The 25193-nt window shown below is 44.1% G+C and overlaps 1 protein-coding gene across 6 annotated transcripts in view; it reads right to left on the bottom strand.

The window, feature by feature from the left end:
- Positions 1–25193, bottom strand: part of Csgalnact1 (chondroitin sulfate N-acetylgalactosaminyltransferase 1) — a 305396-nt gene that overhangs the window by 14793 nt on the left and 265410 nt on the right. For all 6 annotated transcript variants that reach the window (XM_078030934.1, XM_078030933.1, XM_078030938.1 and 3 more), the window contains one exon: positions 15873–15974. In XM_078030934.1, the coding sequence (XP_077887060.1) occupies positions 15873–15974 (102 nt within the window). The remainder of the gene's footprint in view (positions 1–15872; positions 15975–25193) is intronic.

The raw sequence follows: 25193 nt of genomic DNA, 5'->3' as shown, positions 1-25193 counted from the left end.
GTCATCACTAGGGACGATTTTTTTTTGGTGAAGGAGAAAGCCTGAACCAGCGAAACTACAGACACGCCCCACGGGAAATCTCCATGCTTCCTCAGTCACCCAAGTGAATCTACTGAGCCGAGGAAATTAAATTACCATGGAACGGCCCCTCCTGGCATCTTCTCATCTGCATTTAAATCCAGGAGCTAGGCAAAATCTTCTTGATGTGTATCTGTCCCCAAACAGACTGAAACTTGGATTCCTTCCCCACCCTCAGGTAAAGCAGCAGAGGATGGCGGGAAAACAATCGCCTCTTGGAGTCAGAAGACTGGGACGGCCTCAGACCTCCGGCACATGAGCTCTGAGAGGCAGGCAAGCCTTGAACCTCGGTTGCCTCATCTGCAAAGTGGGAATGATAACACCTCCCTTGACTGTCTCACAGAGTTATTAGTTATCAGATGAATGGTGCCCAGAGCACAAGGCACTCTGGAAGCAGCGCTGTCATTAGGATTCCCAGGCCCAGGTGGGGAAGCCAAGGTGGTTCTTCAGTTTGCTGCTCTTATCCAGGCACAGGAGAACCTTTGGAAGAGGCATATGTCGAGCTAAACAGAATTCACCATTCAGTGTAGAGCAGGACAGGGCCTGCCCCCCTCCAGGAAGGAGGGGCCCACTGTCCAGTTCCTGTGTGCGCAGGGCCTGGCATTTGGCGGGTCCCCCTCTTTGTGCCAACACCACCCCTTCTTTCATAATGGATTCCCCTTCCCCAACTCCTCACCCTCCTTACCAGGCCCACCATTCCCCAACTTCTCTCTAATCTTAACAGAGTTAAAAGTTATGGAAGCCAAGTTCCATTTTTTAAAAAAGTCTCTATTCGAAGTCACTCTCCTGGTTAAAGGTCAACACAAATACAGAGTCATAAGCGCGCTTCCGGTGCTCAGTTGTACTCATATCTGGTCATCTTATCAGTGAAACCAGTTCTGCCTCTCCTTCTTGGAGTTACCATCTTCTTTCAGATCTGAGCGGGGCTTGGATTTTTATCTCAGGAATCTGTGGGCCCAGCCTTGTCTGAGTCTGATGCCAGACACGGCATTTCAGATTGAGATCAGGGCAGAAGGCCTCATGGTGGAAAGAGCCCTTCTCTGTGAGTCAGGAAACCTGGATCCAGGGCCTGGAGCCGTGCCTGGTTCCCACCTGACGTTCAACAGACATCTGTGAATAAGCGTGTGGATATATAAATGGTTCTGAGCCCCGATCTGCCTCTAATTTATTAAAGGCCAGTCACTTCGTCTTTCTTTCCTCAGTTTCCTTATTACAAAATCCAGCAGGTGCAGAGCTGCAAGGTCCCTTTAGCCTCCAAGTTTTCTTTTTCCTTAATTCTGCATTCACTGCAGCCCTGCTCTACGTTTGAGGGACTCTCCTCCTCTTAGGACTTTATTTGTAACCTTTTATCTGGATACGGGACCTCAGTCCATATTTTCTGTGAGTAGCACAGTAGTTGGGCTCCACAGCCTTCTCAGTATTAGGTCTAGCTGTTAAGGACAGAGCCACATCCCTGTCTTCAAAGACACACGGGCGGTGTGAAGGCCTGGCTGCCAGCTTCATGTCTGCTGGGTTTCTACCGCCCCAGCTTCCAGAAGTCAGCACAACCAACTTCCAGGGAAGACTGGATTTTCATCTGTTCCTCTAAGAGAGTGTCCAGCCAGGTCTGGAAATTGCTTTTTGTCCAGCCTGGGGCCTGTCTGGCTTTAGCATCCTGTAATAGGTCTTTTTTTTTTTTTTCATTTGTTTCTAAGTTTATGCTCTTTGGAACTTCTGCTCCCTTAACTTCAGGGAGGTCTGGTAGCTAATCTGCAGAGCAGAGAACACTGACATTTTCAAACACAATGAATGAGCTCATAATTCAAATACCTCCTCCAGGAGCATTTATAGAATCTGTCACAAGAGATTTCAAATACAAAAAAATGCATTTTATTTGAATGATAGCAAGCAACTTTTGCAAAGGCAAGAGGCATGTTGCTCCTTCATTTGCTGCATTTAGCCCCATGTGGAGGCTCACACCTGTAATCCCATCGACTTGAGAAGCTAAGGTAGGAGGATCGCAAGTTCGAGGCCAGCCTTAGCAACTTAGTGAGGCCCTAAATCGAGACCCTGTCTCAGAATAAAACAAATAAATAAATAAAAGGGTTGGGGTTATAGCTTAGTGGCAAAGCACCCCTGGGTTCTATCCCTGATATCAATCATTCAATCAATAATTTTTATCAATTAATCAATCAATCAATAAGCTGCATTAAAAGAACCGCAGCATCAGGATTTCCCTCCCTAAACAGTCTACAGTCCATGTGTACCGATGTGTCACATATTTGGGGGCAGTTAAATCACATTAAACAATGAAGACGACAAGGCAACATTTGAAAATGAGCTCACAGTGCTAAAGACACAACCAGCCTGTGGGTGACAGAGAGGAAAATGAACAGTAGACGGCTGAGTGCCACCAAGTTCGAGTAGGGACTGGTGACCTGGTGTAGATGCTCACCCAACACATAAATCAACATGGCTTCTTCTGCACAAAAGTTCCCCAAACTCTGGCTCGAGCTGCTGCTAATAAACGCTGCTCTCTACTCTCTGCTCCATGGTAGCAAAAGGATCCAGGACTTGCAGGACAATCACAATCACAGTGACTGGGAAAGGGAAGGGAGAATTCATGGCACCTAAGATTTGAATGGCCTTAATTAATTAAAAACTTTTTTTTTTTTTTTTTTTAACATCAACCTCTGTGCTTCAATCTACTGCTTCCAGAGAAAGAGAATTCAGGGAAGTGGGTGCTGGGGAGCCCTTGCTCTGGCCCAACCAAAAGGCACTTTGCTTCCTTTCTGTCCAGTCCATCTCTCTACGAGGATGAGACAACCCGTGTTATTTTCATGGCATGGCCCATTCCGAATGTGCATTTTAATCCACTCTCTGGAGTGCATATCGACTGCAGCGCCCTCCGTCAGGACAGATATGAAATGGGACAGCCCCAGGACAGGCCCCCTCTGTCCCATGAACTGTTTCCCCGGGGACTTGTGAGGCCAGTGTGCACGTGGCACTGGCAGCCTCTGCCCATCCCCTGTGCCCGCAGTGCTCTGTGCCCTGGGCTCTGCTCGGCCCCCTCAACCACCCCACGCAACGTGGCCAGGTCGCAGAGTGACACATGATTGCTGGCCTGGCAGCCTGGATGTGTGCTGGCTCCTGTCTGAAGCCCTGACAACTCACCAAGCCCTGACTGGGAGGCCGGATGAAAGCGCACACAGGAGGCAGGGTGTGGACAGAGTCATCGCTGGCGTGGGAAGCACTGCAAGCCAGTCACAGGTGCTGGAAAGGCCCCCGAGGGCTAGCTCCGTGTGAGCCACATGACTGTCAGGCCATCAGGCCTCTGGACCCTACTGGGGATAATGGCACGAGTTTCCCTTGTGCTTCCTCAACCCATGCTGCTTCTAACTAGCCAATAACCTGCAGGAGCCCCTCCTTGCCATTGGGCCAGGCCCCTGATATTTATCAAACACTCTTGAAGAAAGAGGGCTGAGCTGGGAACAGAAGGGGAATAATCAGAGGAGCTCAACTTCCTTTGTTTCCCAGAGCAGAGAGATAAATACATCCTCAAACCTTCTGGCCTGGAAGTGGGACCCCTCCTCAAACTTAGCTCCAGTCGTGGGCCTCTGAGACACAGCTGCAACAGGATGGGGAGGAGGTGGCTCCTGCCCGTCAGTGGGGCCCGTGATCTTCATCTAGACACGCTGCTCATCAGGTGGGGGACTGCCTCTCTAGACCAGAGCGCTCCCTGCTCGACAGGGTATTAACAGGCATGCCAAAGCAGTGACACATTTCAGCTCAAAACACTGATGTGTCCAAGCAAGGGTGGTGGAGTGGGTTTGGGGATGAGCACAACACAGCCCTGAGGCTACACTCCCAGTGCAGACCGTCATGGTTCTGATGTAGGCACTGTACCCTGGTCTTCTGTTCCCCCAACCACAGGGACCAGTCAGGAGTAGATAGAGGCTCACCATAGACCAGTTGCCAAGGAGTGGGCCTGGCTGGGCCTCCTGTCCTTGCTCCGTGTTCCCTCCCCGCAACAGGCTTTTTCACCTACTCCCGTGACAATCACACGCATCTCCAAGGCCCACATCAGGAGTCACCACCTCTCTCAGACCTCACTGCAACTGAAGTGCCCTCTCCCCGCCCCCAGGCCTTTTGCCCACCCCCCCACCCCCCCTTGTGTCTTGCTGCCTTCTTGTGCCTTTGCTTGTAGGAGAACGTCTGGGATGCTCTCGGCTCCAAACCCTTCCAGGGCACCAACGGCCTCATTTCCTATTTTCCCCATCTTCAGAGATTACCCAGCACCATGTAGTTAATGGCACACACAGGGACACGGGGGATGATCCATAAACACTGGGCGAACAAAAAGATGAGCACCAGGAAAATACCAAGGCACATTTCAGATCTGTCTGGAAGGAGGTGCCTACCTCTTCCCAGGAAAGTGCACACGACTCAGGGGGCTACCAGAGTCCCCTACATTTTGTACAAGCCCACAACCCACATCAGAAAGATGCTGTGGTCAATGGCTTCTGCAGGACAGGCCCAAACGCTAGCTCTAAGAAGATGGAAAATATGGAAGCAACAGAAAAACAGAGCTGAGAAAGCTAAGATACCATTTGGTTCCAAATATTTTAATTTACTCATAAAGAAATGTCATATTTAGTGACATACCTATTGCAGTTATGGCCTAATGAGAAATGAGCATCTATCATGGTGGACGCTACCTTTTATATTATGTAATCTTTTATTATGAATCTGAGTACATAGTTTTAAAAGACCTCATGACTCGCTCATAATTATTTCTTCTTTTCTTCTTGAATTACATTATTAACTGATGCAACTCTTGAATGTCCCACGCAATTCCTTTCTTTAATATAATAAAATCTAGTGTGGGGGGACTCCTTGGTTACAGTCATTTTTATGCGGGTTATAATGACCTGAGAAAGCTACTGTTTCTACTGGAGATTTAATTTCCCTAATTGACTTGCATTTCCCAAAATTGCTGGGTTAAAAATGATAAAAGATCTTGCTATCTAATATGATTTACTCAAATACATATTTTTTTCCCACAACTGCAAAAAAACTGTCTTAATGTGACACTTCTCAAAATAGCCCTTAAAAAAAAATAAAAGGCAATTTTTAAAAATGTGCATAGAAACAAGTATTCCGTCCAACGTATAATTTTTAATTTTAAACCTTATAGCTCTAAATATCAAAATGTTTTATGAACTCTACCTACTGAAGACACCTGAATAGAGTGAAGAATTTAAAACCAAACATGTTATCCTCCAGTTTTTCACAGTAAGCACTTTCGCCAATTAGAATTCCCTAGATCCTGAGCTCGTGCATGCCAGTCTTAGCAAGCTTCTTCAGGGAACTCATGTTCGCCTTTCCACTGGCTCTAAAATTTCACAGGCAAATGGGCCACAGTCCATTGGAAAGAGCAAGTGAATGTGCCTGAACCTCATAGTGCCTGCAGTGCAGGCTGCAGCTAATTAGATTCGCCTTCTTTCAGGCCAAATGCTGCCTTTTCTTTTTCACCATATGCACATAATTTTTTGTTTATTTTGTTTGGAATGGGGAAAGCAAAACCAGCTTTGGCAGGTGCCAAACAAGTTTGCTGATGCCCAGAAAAATAACAAGATTCAAAGGTCTGATAGGAGACCTCTGCCATGGAGTTTTCTTTGAAAACTGGAGGGTGAACGCAACACCAACCTTCGTGCTTCTGCTCCAGGCTGCAGGAGCAATTGTGAACAGGTGAAGCTTTCTTTCCAATCACTCGGATCCACCCCCTTCCACGAGGGGCAGTCTCATTGAGGGTGTGGGACAACAATCTCACAGAACCCAGGCTGTAACCTCAGGCTGCAATCTCCAGGAGGACACAGTCTTTCATCTCTGCTTCTGGGGCCCTGAGGGGACCTCAGCTCCTGCAGTTCCCGAATCTGCAGCCTCTCTTGTGCTCTGCAAGATGTGGATATACAATTCCTCTCTCCTTTCTTGGAGTCTGCCCTGATGACGCAGGCTTCCCTGCCCTGCACATCACCATATGTATACCTGAGCCTAGGTCTTTCCTCCAGCTGCCCAGCACAGCATCTGGCACCCAGTGGGCACCATGCTCTTTCCTTTCTGTCCTGGATCAGCTGCTGTCCAGCAATGCATCCTAGTCCATTTCGCAGAGTACAGGAGCACCTAGCTCCGCTGGGGCATGTAAGGAGTGCCAGGGAAGATCATTCTCTTGGGCAGAGCTTGGGAGGGATGCACATGGAGGAGTGAGAGAGGAAGGAGACACCATCTAGATGGCTAGATCAACTGAATGAACTCTGGCAATCAGCTGTGTGAACAGTGTCACAGTCAGATCCTTCTCACATCCAGCACATAAGGAATAAGAGTCACTGTCTGATCAGAAACCCTGTATCTATGTATGTGTGCACACGTGTGTATGTGTGTATGCATGTGAACATTTTATGTATATATTTTATTGAGATGAAATTCAAATGATATAATGAACCATTTTCAAGTGTGCAGACTCAGAGACATTCATTACATGTTGTACAACCTTCCAAATGTTCCAACACGTTATCACCCCAAAAGGAAAGCCCATACCCGTTAAGCAGTCATTTTCCCTTACCCTGCATCTCCAGTCCCTGACAGCTACTACTCTCCTTTCTATTCCTGTGATGATATTTCACATAAATGGAACCATACATTATTGACCTTTTGTGTCTGGCTTCTTTCATTGACTATAATGGTTTTGAGGTTGAGCCACACTGAAGCAAGGATCCGCATTTCACTCCTTTTATGGCTGGATAATATTTCATTGTATGGATCTACCAATGTTTTATCTACTCATCAGATGATGGACACGTGTGTTGTTTCCACCTTTTGCATACTGTGATTAATGCTGCTGTGAATATTCATGTGCAGTTATTTGTTTGAATATATTTTTTCAGTTAATTTGGGCATGTATCTGGGAACAGAACTGCAGGGTCAGATGATAATTCTGTCTAACCATTTAAAGTACTGACAAATAATTTCCCAAAGTACATTTATATTCCTACCAGCAGTGGAGAAGAATTCTAATTCTTCTACCTCTTTAGCGACTCTTGTGATTGTCTGGATTTTGGATTTTAGACATCCTAGAGAGTATGATTTACATTGTGATTTGGCTTGCATTCCTCTAATGACAAATGATAGTCACCAGCTTCTCACATGCTTCCTGGCCATTTGGATAAATGTCCACTCAAATCTTTTGTGCATTTTAAAAATTGGGTCATTTGACTGTTAACTGTTGAATTATAAATGTTCTGTCTTATATTCTGAATATTAGACCCTTAGCAGATTATGATTTGCAAACATTTTCAAATAACACTATTGATACTGTTTTTTCACTTGCAGAGATGCACAAAAGTTTTTAATTTTGATAAAGTTCAATTTATCTTCTTGTTCTTTTACTTGTTTCGGTTCTGTAGATGTCATATCTATGAGAAAAGTGCCTAAAGTGATGAATGTTTATATCTGTGTTTTCTTCTAAGAGTTTTACAGATAAAGCTTCTTACATTTAGAAATACAATTATTATCCTAATTTAACTTTCAAGTTGTTTAGTGCTACTGTATAGAAATACAATCAACTTTTTAATGCCGATCCTGTATGTACAACATTGTTGATATTATTAGCTCTAACACATTTTTATGGATTTCTTATAATTTTCTGTATTAGAAAGAGATCATGTACTGTGTGAATAGAGAGAATTTTACTTCTCCCTTTTTGGTCTAAATGTCTTTCTTTTTCTTCCCCAATTGTTCTGGCTAAACCTTCCAGTAAAACGTTGAACATTAATGAAAGCAGATATCTATCCTGGTTTCTGATCTCATGCAGAAAGCTTTCAGTTTTTCATTGATGAAACTTTTATAGACAAGTGTTCTTGTCCATCCCTTTAACAGGTGGGAGAAATTCTCTTCTACTCCTAGTTTACTGAGTGTTTTTATCATGAGAGAGTGTTAGACTTCCATCAAGTGGTTTTGCCATGTGTACTGAGATAGCCACATAGTTTTTGTCCTTTAGTTTATTTTTATGGTAATCCATCCATTGACATGGATTTTTTTTATATAGTAAGCTAATCTCATGTTACTGGGATAAACTCACTTGGTCATTGCATATAATCCTCTTCGTACATTGCTAAATTCAGTTTTAATTAGAATTTTTGCATTTTTATTCACAAAGGATATTGGTTTGTAGTTTTCATTTCTTGAGAAATCTTTGACTAGTTAGGGTTTCAGGATAATTCATGCCTCATAGAATATGTTGGAAAGTGTTCTATATTTTTTTAAAGAGCTTGTGGAGAATTGATGTTAGTTCTTTGTGGAGAATTGATGTTAGTTCTTTAAACAGTTGGTAGAAATCAGCAGTAAAATAATTTGGACCTTTCTTTTTTTGTAGAAATTTTTAAATTAAATCAATTCATTTACTTGTTACAGGTATAGTCAGGTTTCTCTCTCTCTCTCTCTCTCTCTCTCTCTCTCTCTCTCTCTCTCTCTCTCTCTCTCTCTTTTTCCTTGAAAATATGCTTAATTTCACTTAATGGTACACAAGATCCCATTTCCTTCTTCTGGGCTGCTATTGTATTCAAAATTTCATCTTAATTCATTATGTGTCCTTCAATATAAATTATATCATTTGTTACTTTATGAAATAAATGATTTAAATCTTTTCAATCAGCAGAAAAAGAGACACAAAGAAAAAAGATGTTCTATCGCCTTCTATGTTTACCCCGTGGTGACTGACAGTGGCGTTCTTTAGTAATTCATGTGGATTTGAATTGCTGCCCGTGTCCTTTTATTTCAGCCCCAATGACTCTTCTTGGTATTTCTTACAGGGCAGGTTCATGAGTGATAGTGTCTAGTTTTTGTTTATGTAGGAATGTCTTAATTTCTCCTTTATGTTTTGAAGGGTGGTTCTTTCTAATAATGAAAGAATTATCATATGACAGTTTTTTCCTTCGGGACTTTGGATATACCACCCCCACCTCTGGCTTCCATGTGTCTCCATATCTTCACCGAAATTAACTACTAGTCTGTCTTATCAAGGATCCCTGGTGTGGCCAGTTGCTTCTCTCTTGCTTTCAAGATGCTTTTCCTTTCTGACCTTTCAATAGTTTGATGATGATATGTCCAGTGTGGATTTCTTTGAGTTTATTCGATTTGGAGTTTGTCATGGTTCTCAGATGTATAAAGTAATGCTTTTCATCAATTTTGAAAAAACATTGGCCATTATTCCTTCAAATATTTGTATGATTTTTTTCCTCTGATTTCCATGCTTATAGTATCCCACAAGTCTCTGAGATCTGTTCATTTTCTTCATTCTTTTTTCTTTCTGTTTTTCTAGACTTGGCCATCTCAGTTGACCTATCTTAATGTTTTTGATTTTTTTCCTTCTGTTTCTTCAAAACTGCATTTGAGCACCACCCTGCTTAGTGAATTTTTCATTTTTTTATGGCACTTTTCAACTCTCTCCAGAATTTTATATATGTATATATAAAATCATTTATACTTCTTTATTGATATCCCCTATTTGGTGAGAAAAGGTGCTCTTTTCTTTAGTTCTTTAAATGTGATTTCTGTTACTTCTTGGAGCACATTTTGTGCATCTGATTGAAAGTATAAAAGTAAGTACAACCCCCCGAGCTTTCTCAGGGACAATTTCTAATGATTGATTTTTTTCCCCCTGAGCACATGCCCTAGTTTCTTGTATCTCTATGCCTCATAATTTGTGTTAAAAACTGGACAGTTTAAGTATAATGTAGGGGCGACCCTGGCAATCAGAATCTCCCCCTTCCCCCAGGTTTGCTGTTGTTTGTTTGGTTGGTGAATTTCCTAAACTAATTCTATGATTGGACAAAATGTTCCTTCAATGCTAGAGCCAACAATTCTCCCAATCTTTGCTGATAAACTCGGTGTACACCTTCAAACTCAGCTCTGTCTGCACAGAGCCCCAAGTTCAGCCCCAAGTGAGAGCCTGGGACCTGCTCAGGTCTTTCTGAGACACAGATCCAAGATTCAGAAATGGGGTTGGCACTTTTCAAAACCCTGGCGGCATCTCATTCCTCAGCTTTACATTTTTGGTTAGTCTGTAGTCCACCACCTCGGGCAGCCACAAAATTAAACACTTACAGTGATAGTTTTTAACAAATACCCCTCACTGTCCACCTGAGAAAAGGCATTTTGTGCTGGAAGATTTCTGAGTGAGTCCAACAAAGACCACCTTGTGAGTGGGGCCTTCCAGGGAACCCCAGACAGTTCAGATGATGCCGGTTCTCTAGCTGATACTTTAAGGACTCTCCAGCCCCATCTGGACCCCTGATTCCTGTGCTTGTGGTCTGTTGGATTCCAAGGTCACCGCAGAACTGGAGGAAGGGGATGGGAATGGGCAATGGAAAGGTCCACGCAGCTCCCTTTCACCCTGAAATTCAGCCACCTTTCTTGGATAAGCACTCTTCAGATTGCTGCAAGCTTCAGTTAATTTGCAAAGTTCTGAAAAAGTAGATTTTGACTACTTTTATAAAAACCCATTCAACGTTGCTGTTTATGGAGGAGCATGTTTGTAGAGAGCTTCACTTCTCCATTCTCTGCCGATTCACCCTTCTTCTTTTAACTGTTGTTTTATAATTCATTGCATAAACTTAATATGCTTGCCCCCCCTTTTTCTGGTACTTTATTTTACCAAATTTTTACTTGGAAAAATTCTCAACCTTCAGAAAAGTTTCAAGAATATTATAATTAATACCCACTTCCCCTTCCCCTAGATTCACCAAGGGTTCACATTTCACATTTGCTTGCTTTCCTTCTGAACTACTTGAGAGTTAGTTACAGATGCCATGATGACTTCATCTTCAAAGACACATACCTTCCAAGACCCAGGATGCTCTCCTTTATAACATTCTAAAAATATAATAACCACACTTGGAAGATTTAACATTGCCACAATTCTATGATATATATGCCATGCTCAGGTCCTTCAAAGAACAACTGGGAATGCCGGCAGAGATCCATAGAGCTGCTACACCAGGCAGAATCAGGTCTGGCACCTTCCGGCAGAGCCAGGAGAGCTGACCACAGGCTCGAGATGGTGCCTGAATCAATACTAACCCCTGCATGTTTCTCAGAGCCCAGGACTCTGTCTGCTTAGGAGAGATGCACTGTGCAGCTTGTTTCATTTTAGTAGATGATTCTTACCTAAATATTCACTATTTAAGAAAAACTTTTAAAAAATGATACTGCTCAAATTTTAGTGATAAAAAAGAAAAAACTTCTCTTCCAAATTTTCTTCCAGGATGTCTGATGAAGTTTTCCTGGGGGTATTTGTCAAATAAATTGCTTCAAAGGGCCTTGCACACTATGTCAAGGTCCCCCCAAACCACAACAAACCAACAGGATATTATACTCACGGTGGCAGAGCAGTCTCTAATTTCTAGTACCTCAGTTGCTCATGTGATTCCTCTGGAAGATGCCTTTGCAACCTCATGGCTGGACAAAGATGAACTTGCAATGTGTTAAAGGTCAACCCATGCTAATTTATCTATAAGTTATCATTTTTTTTAAGAATTTCCTGTTAGCTCCAACCAAATATCCACCTAGCCCAGTCTTTGTATCCCACAGACCACAAAGCATCACACATGGAACCGATTCAAAGAGTTAACTCTTGGGTTTCATCTCAAGCCTAGTGGCTCAGAATTTCTGGAGTGGGATCCTAGGAATCCGCATTTTAAAAAGTACCACCCATTATGCCAAAGTATATGAGAACCAATGAGCTCAGTTTTCATCTGAGATAATCTGAAGATGATAAAAATTCATAGATTAAGAATTGCATACTGAGAACTGATATGTATTGTTTTCTATAGAAGAGGCTTATGCACATTTTAGCCACAGTCCTCACATAGGAATATGTCATATATTGTAATGCAGTTCATGCACGCACGTGACCACACACACACACACACACACACACACACACACACAGGACTGTTCACTGAAATCAAAATTCCACGAAACAATATGTGTCCTTATGACCTGTGATTCATTCTGATATTTTCTATCGTATTCTATTTCACTTTTTAAAAGCATTGGACATATCCCACGAAATCAATTTCACAATCCTCTAATGAATTACAAACCAGAGTTTGCAAAACACTCATCTATTGCAATCAACTGAAATGTAGAACTCATTTGAGGAAGTGTAAGCCTAGGAAGAGAGAGAGTCTAAAACACTGCAAACTAGTCATTAAACAGTGTTTTATTTTTAGATATTCTTAAAATGTATGCATTTAGCTGGATTTAGAACAGTTTAATCACAATACCAATCTCCAAATAAAATAAATTTCATTTACTCTGATTACAAATCTTATTACCTTCAACTAATAATTATGGGTTTTAGGAGGGGGCACCTAGGAGTGAACATTTGATGCTATGTAAAGACTGAGAGTCCTGGCCTTTACTGATGAGGTTCAACTCCAGGCTTTCCCACGTGCCAGGGGTGACAGCTGAGTAATAACCTCTGCAAGCCCCAGTCTCCGCACCCACAAAACAGGGCTAATAACAGCATCCATCTTAAAAGGTTGCTGTGAATATTAAATAATTCATGCAACTAATAATGATGCTATTATTATTCAAAAAGAAATTACCATAGAACAAAAATTTTTAGCACCTTAAGAGAAATATAAATGTTCTTAAAGCCTCCCATATTAAGTTTACATAAAGATTTCCATTTGTCCAAATTTGCTAATTAACTGACATTCTTCTGCCCTTGAACAAAACATTTTCTATGTGTGGCAATGCACTCAGTGTTGGCGTTACCAAGGGGCATGACATGCTATCATTTATTGAGCAGCTTATTATCTAGTTGCAAAGTTAGGGGAATAAAAAGAAATGTATTTAGCATCCTATGCCAGGTGCCAAAGAGAAGAGGTGCTGAAAGTGAGGATGGTCAGGGAGGAGAGAACTGGGACTTAGGGAAAGTTCTGTGATGGGGCTTTGGTGGGGATGGCAGGGCAGGGAGGTTTGAGTACATGGAAAAGAGGGTGGAGGGAATCTCAAGAGGAAATTAATGGGAGTGAGGATAAAGGGGTGCTCTAGACCCCCAGTTTGGCTGGAGAGTGCTAAGTGGTAAAGATGAGGCTAAATGCCAGAGCCAGTTTGCAAGATTCATCTGGAAGGTGGAGTTCAGTGCAACTGCCCAGAGCTCTGGGGATTCCCATGAAAATCATCTGATCAATCCAACATCATGGAGATAGATACACCCCAAATCATCCACACTAGACTTCAACTATCCACCGAAACAGGATATGAACACAGAAAAATGAGGCTCAAATTAATTTTGCAAAAGTTTGTGTAGCATTCATTACTTTAAAGTACCAATCAACTCTGTCTTTCATCCAAAGTTCTTTGTATGGCGTAAACTGATCTCTGGATGTTTTCTAAAGTTTTGGACAAACCATCCCTACCATTCAAATGAATTCACTTCTCTTGTTCTGATTCTGTGCATTCTTTGTTCACCAAGCAACCTTCTGGTTGAGAATTCTGTTTGCTGGGTAACTTGGCACGGAGAAAAATCCCTTGATAAAAGTATTTAAGCATTCTAGTCACTGGAAAGGGCATTTCCCATAACGTGTTGAAACGAGCCTTCTACATATTCAACAGCCTAAGTGTAACCATCAGAAAATGTCTGAGCACTCTTTGATGTGCTGAAAAGGTGCCAGACCTCATAGGACAGAGCTTGTCGTCGCTGGCTGCACTGCAGAGTCACCTTGAGAGCTACTTATAATACACTAGAATGGGGCCGCTGGCTGCAGTGAAGGGCGTGGCCCCAGGTACAGCACTTCCTTCCCCTGGGTGGCTCCCAGTCCAGGATGCACATTTGAATCACCTGGGAAACTTAAAAGAACCGATGTCTAGGAATGGATTTTGGCAGAGATGTTGAAACCTAGCTACTGGGCAGAGGACAAGAATTCTATCATTTATGCTCTTCATTCCTAAGCAGAGATGAGAAGGATATTGCAACACGTTGGAGTATAGAGATTTCCATTTTACTTTCATATAGGATATTCAATTATTTTCTTCTATTTGATCGTCTTGAAACATGGACCTTAACTTTAGGCAGTTAACTACTTTTATAATCTTAAAAATCCCTGTTGCTTTAGGGATCAGCAAATTTTTCCTGTAAAGGACCATATAGTAAATGGTTTATGTTTTTTAATAGTTTTGGTTATAACTACTCAATTCTGCCTGCAGTTGTACTGCAAAGCAGCCATAAATAATATGTAAACAAACCGAATGTGCCTGTATTCTTTTAAAACTTCACAAAAACAGGTGGCCAAATTTGACCTTTGAGCTATAGTTGGTATCTTTTGCTTTAGAATGATTGAAGAACTCTAATTAGCATTCTGATATTGTGTCCTTTAATACAAAACTACTAACAAGCATGAAAATCAACACTAAATGCTCTCAATCCTGCATTCTTATCCTTCCATATCCATTATCATGTGACCATTTACCAGTAATAACAGAGGGTCTTGATTATATCTAAGCAAGGTGGACCTATTCAGACTATTTCTGACACTGAGTACTGCTGACCACCCTCAAAGCTTCATGTATTTGTAGAAACTACTTGCACAATCACTCAACTAAGCCCTACAAACCTCGGTGACCAATCAAAGGGGAGCATGGTAGTGCCATTGGTACATGATGCCATTTATTTTGTTAGTGAAAAAAATCCATTTATATGGTTTAGATATGAGGTGTCCCCAAAAGCTCATGTGTGAGACAAAATAAGAAAGTTTGGAGGTGGAATGAGTGGGTTATGAGTTTTAACCCAATCAATGCATGAATGTCCTCAAAGGATTCACTGGGAGGTAACTGTGGGCAGGTGGGGAGTGGCTGGAGGAGGTGGGTCCCTTGGGGTCATGCCTTTGGGGTACATATTTTGTTTCCTAGTGAGAGGAGAAGTCTCTATCTGCTTCCTGGTGCCGTGTCCTGAGCTGCTTTCCCCTGCCACACTCTTCTGCCATGATGATCTGCCACACCCTAAGCCCACAGCCATGGAGCCAGTCATCTATGGACTGAGATCTCTGAGACTGTGAGCCCCCAAATAAACTTCCTTGTCAGGTCTTTTGGTCACAGTGGCAGGAAAGCTGACTAAAACATCCTTCTATGCTGCTCTGGAATACAGGTATTCCCCCTGCAACTGATCAGCGAAATGTAAATACACAACCTGGCTCTTAAGGTTTTGGTTAAACCATTTCTGTTCGACTGAGTAGATTTCATAAAGAACCCTGCCATCCCTCTGGCTTCCCCTTAACATCTCTGAATGCGTAAGAAACGGAAGGCAAAAGGGTGAGACCGCTTGCTACACAGGCAAGCTCTGAGCACAGATATCACCGTGGCCTTCTAAGCCAGGGCAGAGACAGAGCTTGGTGCACAGCTGAGCTCTCCCTCAATCCTGCTCTGCACAGCGCAAGTTCTGAATCTGTGGCGCAGAGTGACCACCTCCAGTCATGCTGCAGCTCACAGAAGCCCATGCTGCCCACCCTGCTGCTCAGTACAGTTCATCTCCTCTGCCAAAGTCCTCACCCCTGCCTGATAAAGACCAGTGTCAGACAGGGTGGCCTTCTGGGGGAAGGAGGGCTCTGGGTTTCTTGATACCTGGCCAGCGACCAGTCTCCCGGTTTGCCCAGTGTTAAGGAAAATAAAACTAAGCAGAAGTTTCAGCGTGGGGTGTGTATTTGTGAGCTGGGTTACCGTGACTCCTGGTCCCAGCTCCAGATGGTACTCACTTGGAAGTGTTTTCGAGTATCCCTTTGACTTCATTCATTTCTTCTTTCCCAAAGTAAACAACAGTGAGGTGAATTCTCCCATCCTGCTGGATACACATCTCCCTGGAAGACAAAAGGATGTCTGTTTCCTGTTTTCACATCAACAGGCAAGGCACAAATACTACTTCTTCTTTTTTTTTTTTTTTTTTTGTAAAGAACAAAAGGGTTTTGAAGGCGACTAAGTAAACTTCCAGAAGAGAAGGGATGGGAAACCAAGTCAGTTCTAGTTGGCCATCCCATTTCCGGAATTTGCATTTATCTTACTAGGAAAACAAGGAAATTTAAATATGCAGATCTGACAAATCAAAACTCAGATGCAAAGCATGATAGGTCCAAATTGCCAAATGCTTAATCCCACTGGGGCCACACTGTGTCACATGGGGTTCTTAACCCTATAAGAAGTCTACAGAGTACAAAAGATACGGATTCTGTGTTGCAGACAAAAAGCTAACCTCTAAGAAGACAAGACTAGAATGTAGCTTCTTTCCTTGTGTGCCTCCACCCAAAAGCTCTTCGGCTGAGGGTTTACTCCATACATACATGTGTGGGTGTAAATGTGTGTATATTTGTACGTATGTGCATATATGTGAATATGTGTGTAAAGATGTTTCTATATGTACATATGAACAATTTTTCAGGTATTTTCTAGAAGCAAATTCCATAAAGATTCTACTGGCAAGACGGTATTTTGTGATATTCTGATATTTTGCATTGTCCTTAGATTTTGCTCTTTTTGTCTCTGTGTTGATCACTTTCCTTAACCCCCTCCCCCGAATAATCTACATCATAGATTTTTCAGAAATCTCTCAGCTATACTTACAGAGGCCAGATTAGTCAATGGTTTTTATATTGCCTTCAAGAAGGAGTGAGCACCTTCCTGGGGTTGCTGGTAGAAATCCAAAGCAATAGAAAGTGTGGTTCTTGCCCTCAGAAAGAGGAAATGAGGAAGTGAGGAAAGTAAAAGCTCAGATGAAATAATCAGGCACCTCTGGGCACTGGTAAAAAGAACATGGGATTCAGGAGCATGGCAAGTCGTAGGGGCTGGAACGGCTGGGCCCTGAAGGGCGTCCACTGAAGTTCATCAAGGCAGCGAGAAGGACGGTCAGGGAAGAACTGTCAGGGAAGATCATGCTGCACTGGGCAAGAGGCATGCAGGCCCACCTTGGTGCTGCCCAACCCCCAGACGACCACTGGAAGGATGTCTGAGAATTCTGTTTCTTTCCTGTGAAGAAAGGAAGGCGCTGTCTTGGGATTTCAGAATGATGGCGGAGCTCTCAGAAGCAGGCAAGGAACTAGGAATAGAGGCCTGGATGCGACTGCGTGCTTCAAAAGTCAGAGCTCCCTTGTAGCCAGGGTCTCTGCTGACTGAATCTTCTCAACCAACAAAAAGTCTCTGTACAAAAAAGATTCCTTTGGCAAATGTGCCAAAGTTCCTTTGCCAGGGTGGAAGAAAGGCGTGCACACAGGGCGGAGCACAGGAAAAACCGTGCTTCAGAATTAAGTGTGCAGGTGGAAAACGCCCATCCCAGAATCAGGAGGAGAGTGTCACCCGCTGAATAAAGGCATTCACACAGGGCTCTATGGTGCGTGCCCTAATCCCAGCCACTGAGGTGGCTGGGGCAGGAGGACCTCAAGGTCAAGGCCAGCCTGGGCAACTTCGTCTGTCTCAAAAAAAAAAAAAAAAAAAAAAGACTAAGGATGTAGCTCAGTGGTACAGCGTCCTGAGTTCAATCCCCAGAACCCAAAACAAAAACAAACCAAAAAAATCATTCTCGGTTTTCCAGTAACGTCTTTGCTGTGTTCCTCTCTGGCATTTTAAAATCCATTCAAGGCACTTCCTGTTTTTAAGAAAAGTGACCTTGACACTTCCTGACCAAGTGAGGCTTTCAGAAAAGGCCAAGCAGAATTTGCTGAGCAGACTCCCTCCAGGCCCATCAGCGTTCACCTGTTCTTTCCTCCACACACTCAACAACCCTTTGTGGACAACACACCACGCGCCAAACACCCCATCAGGAAATCCTAAAAAATGAGCAAGATGTGTGTGTCCTTCTCAAGTTCTCCACCTACTACGCAGAATGAAGCTTTCCTCTGGAGAGCAGCGGCCGCCCTGGGAACACAGGCCGGCCCTGAGCAGACACAGGGCTCCCTGTCTGATGCTGTTTTTCAAACCCATTCTCCATCCCCTAGGAAGAAGTGTGTGAGAAAGACAGTGGGGGAGCGGGAGCAGTGATGGTATATGTGGGCGTGTCTTTGTTTTGGAGGGAAAGGTTCAAGAGTTAAGTAGGACAGATAGAGGAAGGAAAGCGCCATCCACAGCCTAGACAGACTCCTGGCTTTGTGCTGTGCATTATTTTCACCTGGGCACAGGCTGCCTGGATCCCCCTAGGTGACTTCCATGACTCTGTGAGCATGTCTTCCGAGATGACAGAGCAGAGCTGCATGCAAAGCCTTCAGGACCCTCTCAGGAGCTGCGGCCTCCAGGGCCCCTGTGCGGGAGGGCTCCATACTAACTTCTGCTTCTGCTCACTCCACGGCTCCACTGGTCATCCCGTATCTTAACCTGGAAGCTGCACGTCTTGTTTCTGTTTCATAAAGACCTTATCTTTTTTTTTTTTTCTGGAAAATAGCAGTTCTTCTCCCCTAGGATATTTTAATACAGATTGCTCAGACTAATTAAGATGAATTTTCAGTCAGAACATGTATTGCAGTCACTTTTATACACCTATGCTTCTCATTCCCAAGAGGCTCAAAGCACCTCATGGTTTTTGTGTTCTGTTATTAATCTGTACATTGCCCCAGAAGAGGGGTGAGAGACCCTCGTTCAATCCTTCATGTGGAGGTGAGAAACCAGTTCAAGGACCTGTCCCATGCTTTGGAGGCAGCTGGAGCATAAGGCAGTTTTCCCAAGGACCAGCCTGGTTCGCATCTGCCCAGGTCACCTTAGCAGTATGAGAGATATGACAGCTCAGGTCTTGCTGTCCAGGACTCCACCTGGACAGCAAGACCTGAGAGAGTTGTGTGGCCAGATGCAGGGCAGAGGAAGCCTCAATAAAATCCTAAATGCAAACTGGGAATTGATGGTTCCACCTGATTCCTGAGATGGAAGTCAGTCAGGTGTGGCTGGGCAGATCTGGGGGACTGGACACCCACTGATCTCAGACCCATTTGGAGGAGGGGGTGTGCTCTTAGGGGACAACTCATCCTAACAGGGGTTTCTCTAACTCAGCACCATGGACAGTCTGGCAATTCCCCTCTGTGGTTGGGGCTTTCCTGTGCATTACAGGATGTTCCCCCAGGTCCCTGGCCCTTGCCAACAGCCTGCCAGTAGCATCACCCCAACCCAGCTGTGACAACTGAAATCTCCAGACTTGCCAGCAGTCCCAGGTTGGGAGGCTGCAAAACGGCCTCCGTTCTGAACCACTATCTTAAGGAGGAATCAGGCTCAGTAACAACATCTCATTAGTCAAAGGGGTAGAGATTGTGGGAATGATGCCCATCCCAGAGCCTGTCCTGCACCCCGGCTCCTTCTTGGGAACGCTCACGTGAGTCCTAGGAAGAGATGGAGCTATTAAGATCTGGGTTTATTTCTTTTCAGAACTGAAGGGTGTTGGGAGCCAAAGCCAGGGGAATAAATGCTGGCACAGTGGAGGTGCCAGAGGTAGGTATGGTGGTGGTGGCAGCCTCTGTGGCCTTGGTGAGTGCCAACAACTTTGGTTACCATTGTAAGCAGGGAATGCAGTGTTTGCAGTGATCCCTGGGTAGCAGGGGAGGTGAACTTTTGTCTGGACCCTGTCAGGCATCCTGGGGACACCTAGGAAGACTGCAAAGAGCACAGAAGGTTGGGGATCTGCCAAAGCAGGTAAGAGAGAGAAGGGAAACCGCTGGGGATGTCTTTCCTATAGGAAAACATGGTGCTAGGGTTTGGATGTTGTTTCCAAGGGTTCATGTGTGACTAACTTGGGAGATGGCAGAACTTTTAAGTGATGCGTAGGTGTAAGGTAATCAGGTCACTGGGACTCTGCCCTTGAAAGGAAATTGATTTTGTTTTGGGGGACCCTGGTTAGTTCTTGCAAGAGGATTGTTGTAAAAGAGTGAAGTCTGGCTTCTGGTCTCACCACGAGCTCTTTCCCAGCCACTCCCAACACCATGCCATTTGCCACGAGAATCTCACCAGAAGTGGAGCCAGCGCCAGCACCTTGAACCTCTAAAACTGTGACCTACATAAACATCTTTTCTTTTATACAATACTCAGTCTTAGGTATTTTCATAGCAATGGAAATTAGGCTAAAACACACCAATTCAATAATAAACATTCAGTGAGTCTCTGGGCTGTCCAGTGCATAATTCCCATTGGAATACGATTTTAAAAGGATAATTCTATATGGTCCTTAAAGGGGGACAGCCACCTAGGTTTGCTGCTAGGAAATCCCTTGTTCCCGGCAAACTGGGACAACTGGTCACCTTACCTACCTCAGGAGCATCTTAGCTTATCACAGGAATGGACAGCTGAACAGTTATAGTTAATCCTGAAGGAGTAACTCAGTAACAGGTATCATGAGGCAGCAGGGTGCAGAGGAGGGAAGGTTAATTTTTGATGGGTGACAGCGGGAGGGCATCAGGAGGAGGGAGCATCCTGGCTGAGCCTTGACAGGTGAGAAGGCCCCCACAGGTCGGGAGGAGCAGAGAAAGGCCTTCACAGCCAAGAAAAGGCACAGCAGCAAGGAAATCACATCGCTGTTCTTTTCAAAGTCAGTTTTCGACTCCAATGTGTCAAGTATGAGAAGAAAATCTAGTCTAGGCTTTAAGGAGTGTCCCAGCAAATGAAATGATAAATACCAGCCCGTCAGTTCCAAACTCTACCTATGGTCTGCTCTGACAACAGGAGGAAAAGTGCTTGGCCACACAGGGATCGGAAATGAGCAACAGGGACATCGCTGGAGAGGAACAGAGACTGGGGCCTTCTGAAATCTGTTTAAGAAACAAGAAGGAGCAATATACCTTGGGTTTGTTGGGTTCTTTCTGCTCTCCTTGTGTCATGATGAATTAATACATTATTCTCCTCTCCTATTATTTGAGTAGTCTGATCACTGGTAAGAAATGAGAGTGAATTCTGACTCTCAACCAAGCAAATGGGAACTACTTTCCTGATTGTTCATTTCAGAATAGATAATTTTACAACTATCCATTTTTTAGAGTTGGATAGATGTTTCTATCTAACCTGCGGCTTGAATTAAACCAAGACCAGCTTCTGTTAAGCCTCCAAAGACAAAGCTTTATCCAAACAAGGTGCATGATCCAGCTCAGTGTTTCTCAAACACAGTAGCTATACAAACTTCTTGGAGCCACACTGGTGAATGAATAGAGGGCCCAGTGTATAGGGGTATAACCAGGTATGGGGCCTGGGTAAGGTAGACACTGAATCATGCGAAGTCGGTTACTTCCCTTTTACTGGGAACCCACCTTTAGCACAACTCAACGCTTGATGACCTGGGGCCTGTCTATCACCTAAACTGGCCCAGCCAAATGCTCAAGCCTTATTTCAATCCGAGATTTTACAATTTGTGCTTTACATTTTCCCCCAGAAATTTCCAGAACCATCTTAAAGGTTCTAGGCCAATAAGGGATAAATTCAAGTAAAAATATTTTTGTAAGATTGCATTAATCTATGATAAAGGCCTTGAGAAGAATGAGAACCCAGACAGAGGGAGAACATGAAAACAAAAATAATCTGCCCAGTCTGAGGAGGAGCCTAGCAAAATAAAATAGGTTCTCAATTCAGCTGGAAGTAGTCAAAATAAAAAGCAAGCAAAGTTGAAATGAATAACTAAATGTTTTTTTTATAAAATCACAAAGAATATTTTATAGTATAATACTTCTTTTTTTTATAATCTTGGAGAAGCTCAGATAAAGATCCAAAGAAAATCTATAGCTTTGTTATTATGAGATTCTTCCTGCTATCAAACAAAACACACACAAAATAATGGATCAACTTAAATTCTATCACATGGAAGCTGAGAGAAACCTAGTAGCCAAAAAAAAAGCGTGACCAGAGTTTTGAAGGCAAAGGAGGAGGAGGAAGGGGGAGGGGAAGGGAAAGCAGTGGGAGGGGGAGGGAAAGAAGGAGGAGAACTAGGAGGAGGAGGAGCTGGAGGAGAAGGAGGAGGAGAGGAAAAGAAGGCGGAGGAGGATAGATAGAGCCAGTACTCTACCCATCAAAATGGCAGCACATACCAACAGGACTGGATTTGCAGCAAGCCCCACTAGGGGAGCCCACTGCATTCCTGGCCACAGGTGGAGGAGTCCCAGGATCCCAGGTGAGGGTGGTGGGACATTCATGGGAGAGGCAATGGAAGGTGGCATCTGTGTGGTTCCCCCATGGGACAGGAAGACAACAGCAAGGGTGCAGAAGTCTGCCTTAGTGACCAGCCACCTGATCCCCAGGACCAGAGGTGGGGCCATGCAGTGCGTATATGCAGCCTGGGGACACCAGGAGCAAAGTCCTCCTCATTGCTCTCGAGGGGTGCAGCAGGTGAGGTTTTTATTCTTACTCAGGGAGATGACAATACTGAAGCTTCGGTGTCATGATTTTTGTAAATCCTAGAAATGTCATTTGTGGCGTTCATTACCTCTTAAAAATGACCCTTCGGGGGGGCTGAGGTTGTGGCTCAGTGGTGGGGCGCTTGCCTAGCATGCGTGAGGCACTGGGTTCGATCCCCAGCACCACACACAAATAGAACAAAAGTATTATGTCCATCTACAACTAAATATATATATATATATATATATATATATATATATATATATATTTTAAAAAATGACCCTTCATTTCATTGCTAAGAAACAAACTTGTCTCACTTAACAACTGTCAGGCTTCTTCTCATTGAGTACTAAGGGCTGAAGTAAAGTAGCCTTGGTTTTCCTTTTGCTTGTCTGCGGGGAAGTACAAAACCTGCCATTCTGTCAAGTCTTGATGGTTTCCACTAGTTCCCAGGGAAACTTATCCCCTTCCCATTTTGTGATTGAGCCCCTGACCACTGACTTTCATGAAAATGATTTTTAAATTTGTATTTTCATAAATGCAAATAATTTAAGGATCGGTGACCCTGATTATAATAAGGCAACGATGAGAATAAATACTTTAGTACTTCATATACCCAGGAATCCATTTTGTCCCCAAGGCACACAGTTCTGGAGCTTGAAAACTTGGCCTTCTGTTCCTGGCAGAGTTCACCCCAGGCAGGCGCTCACCCGAGGTGAGCCATTTTTACAGACTCAGCCTTCCCAGGGGACGTGCTGAACCTCACAACCAGGCCTGCTCTCTGGGAATTCCAGGTTCCACATTCGTTATTTCTGGACAAGAACAAACGCAGACCTGTTGTTCTAAGTCTTAGCCATGTGAGTCTCCTGTAGATGAATGACAAGGGGATTTATGCTGGAGTCAAAGGCCTAAAGCTCCCTGTGGCGCTCAGCAGAGAGCTGCCTGGGGCCCAGCTGGGCCAACATTTTCACTTTCTAGAAAGGGCTACAGCTGAGGTGCATGAAGTGCCATCAAAGATTCCTCAGCCAAGGGCTGTTGATGCTTGAAAGGTGATACCTAGGAAGGACGAGATGCTTTAAGTAAGCAATCTCAAATAGTGGTAACTGCAAGCCATTTGCCAAAATTAGTGGGAAAATGTCAATGATCTGGCCACCAATAAATAACCAGTGGAAAGGATGCACTCTTTCGCCACCAAATTTCACAAAGAGGAGGCCAAGGAAGGACATGGAAGATTCTATTGTAGCCTCCTGTGGCTTCAGCTTCAGGCACTGCCCCCAGAAGGGGAGTGAGTGAGTGTGACATCCAGGAGGAAGCCTGATGGCTGAGGAGGTGCCAAGGCAGCCCTGGAGCATCAGGGAGACCACAGGAATCCCCATCTCCCACCCCAGGACCCGGGCACCACCAGTAGCAGGAAGAGCCCGGCAGATTCTGTTTTGTGGGAAGCTGTTCTCCATGTGATTGGCACCTCCCTGATTGGGTGTGAAGCGTTCTGGCTCAACTGTGTGGGAACTAATCCCCACCATCTCCAGGTGCGAGAGCCTGTCCATGTGGGGGTGTGACTGACCATTGACCCTGAGACCAATCACTGACCCTGACCTTGGAATGCTGTGCCCCTCAACCTTCATTGGATGGAATTTTCCCCTGAATTTCTTGTTCCCCAATAAAAGGCCATCCTCTGGCATGCTCTCTCTCTCTCTTTCTTTCTCTCTCTCTCTCTCTCTCCTGCTAGTCTGAGTAAGCCTCGCTGCCCCACCGGGTGGCTTGAGGCAGGAGCCAGAGGGAGGGCCGTCTCAGACCTGGTCAAAGAAAAAGGTAAATTGAGTTTGTGTGTTTATTTTGATCTCACTAGTTAACTTCTATGCTTCGAACCTCTTGTATGAAGCCATAGCATGCTGGTTGCGCAGTGGACTGTTTTTTCTTTTTTTTTTTTTTTAACATTGCAAGGAAAGTAAGGGGGCTCTACCTTAGTCATGTGCTGTGAACCAACCCCTGCAAAAATAAGTGGATTTGAGAGAAGCAAAGGAAAAAAAGAGAATTGCATGTAATTAGAATCCTTTGTCAGAGCTGGAAAAGAAGGGCTGGGACACACTGAGAGCCAACTATCTATTTGCTATGTCTCTTCGCCATGCCCCACAGAATTATTCAGGAAAGAGCCCAAACTTTTTTCTTTTCTTCCTCTCTTTTTGACTTGTACAAGTGGAGAGCACTATTGAAGACAGAGTGAGAGAAGAGAGGGAAACAAACAGGGCTGACTTTTTCGGAAGTTCCAGCCCTCACCTGAAAGCCTGCTGTGCCAGCCAAACATGTTGCACCCCAGGAAATAGGATGCACCCCCAACCAGACCAGTGAGCCTAGCACAGGGACTCCTCGCCATCACCCACTCATTCCCACAGCGAACAGAACAATATTCTGTCCTCAGAAGGCAACTGGGAGTGGATGCAAAGGGCTCCGGTCAAGATGAGGAGGGAGCCCAGGAGAATCCGCTCAAACCATGTCAGAGCAAACAGGAAGCCGGGTAGCCCTGCACATGACTCAGAGGAAAGATGGAAAGAAACACCATGGCAACCGAACCCCAGGGGTCCGAACACAATTAAAGGAAAAACCTGAGATTTAAGAAAGAAATAGAACTCAAAGCAAATGAAAGTGTTGCCTTGCAAGAAAACATAACTCAAAAGAAAATTCCTTACAAGTGTTTTACCCTTTTTACAAAAATGTGAATTTGATTAAAAAAAAAAAGTTCAAAG

This window comes from Ictidomys tridecemlineatus, chromosome 14, assembly GCF_052094955.1.
Source record: "Ictidomys tridecemlineatus isolate mIctTri1 chromosome 14, mIctTri1.hap1, whole genome shotgun sequence".
Classification (NCBI taxonomy): Eukaryota; Metazoa; Chordata; class Mammalia; order Rodentia; family Sciuridae; genus Ictidomys; species Ictidomys tridecemlineatus.
Note: the sequence above shows the minus strand (reverse complement) of the source record. Positions and strands in the feature narration are given on the sequence as shown.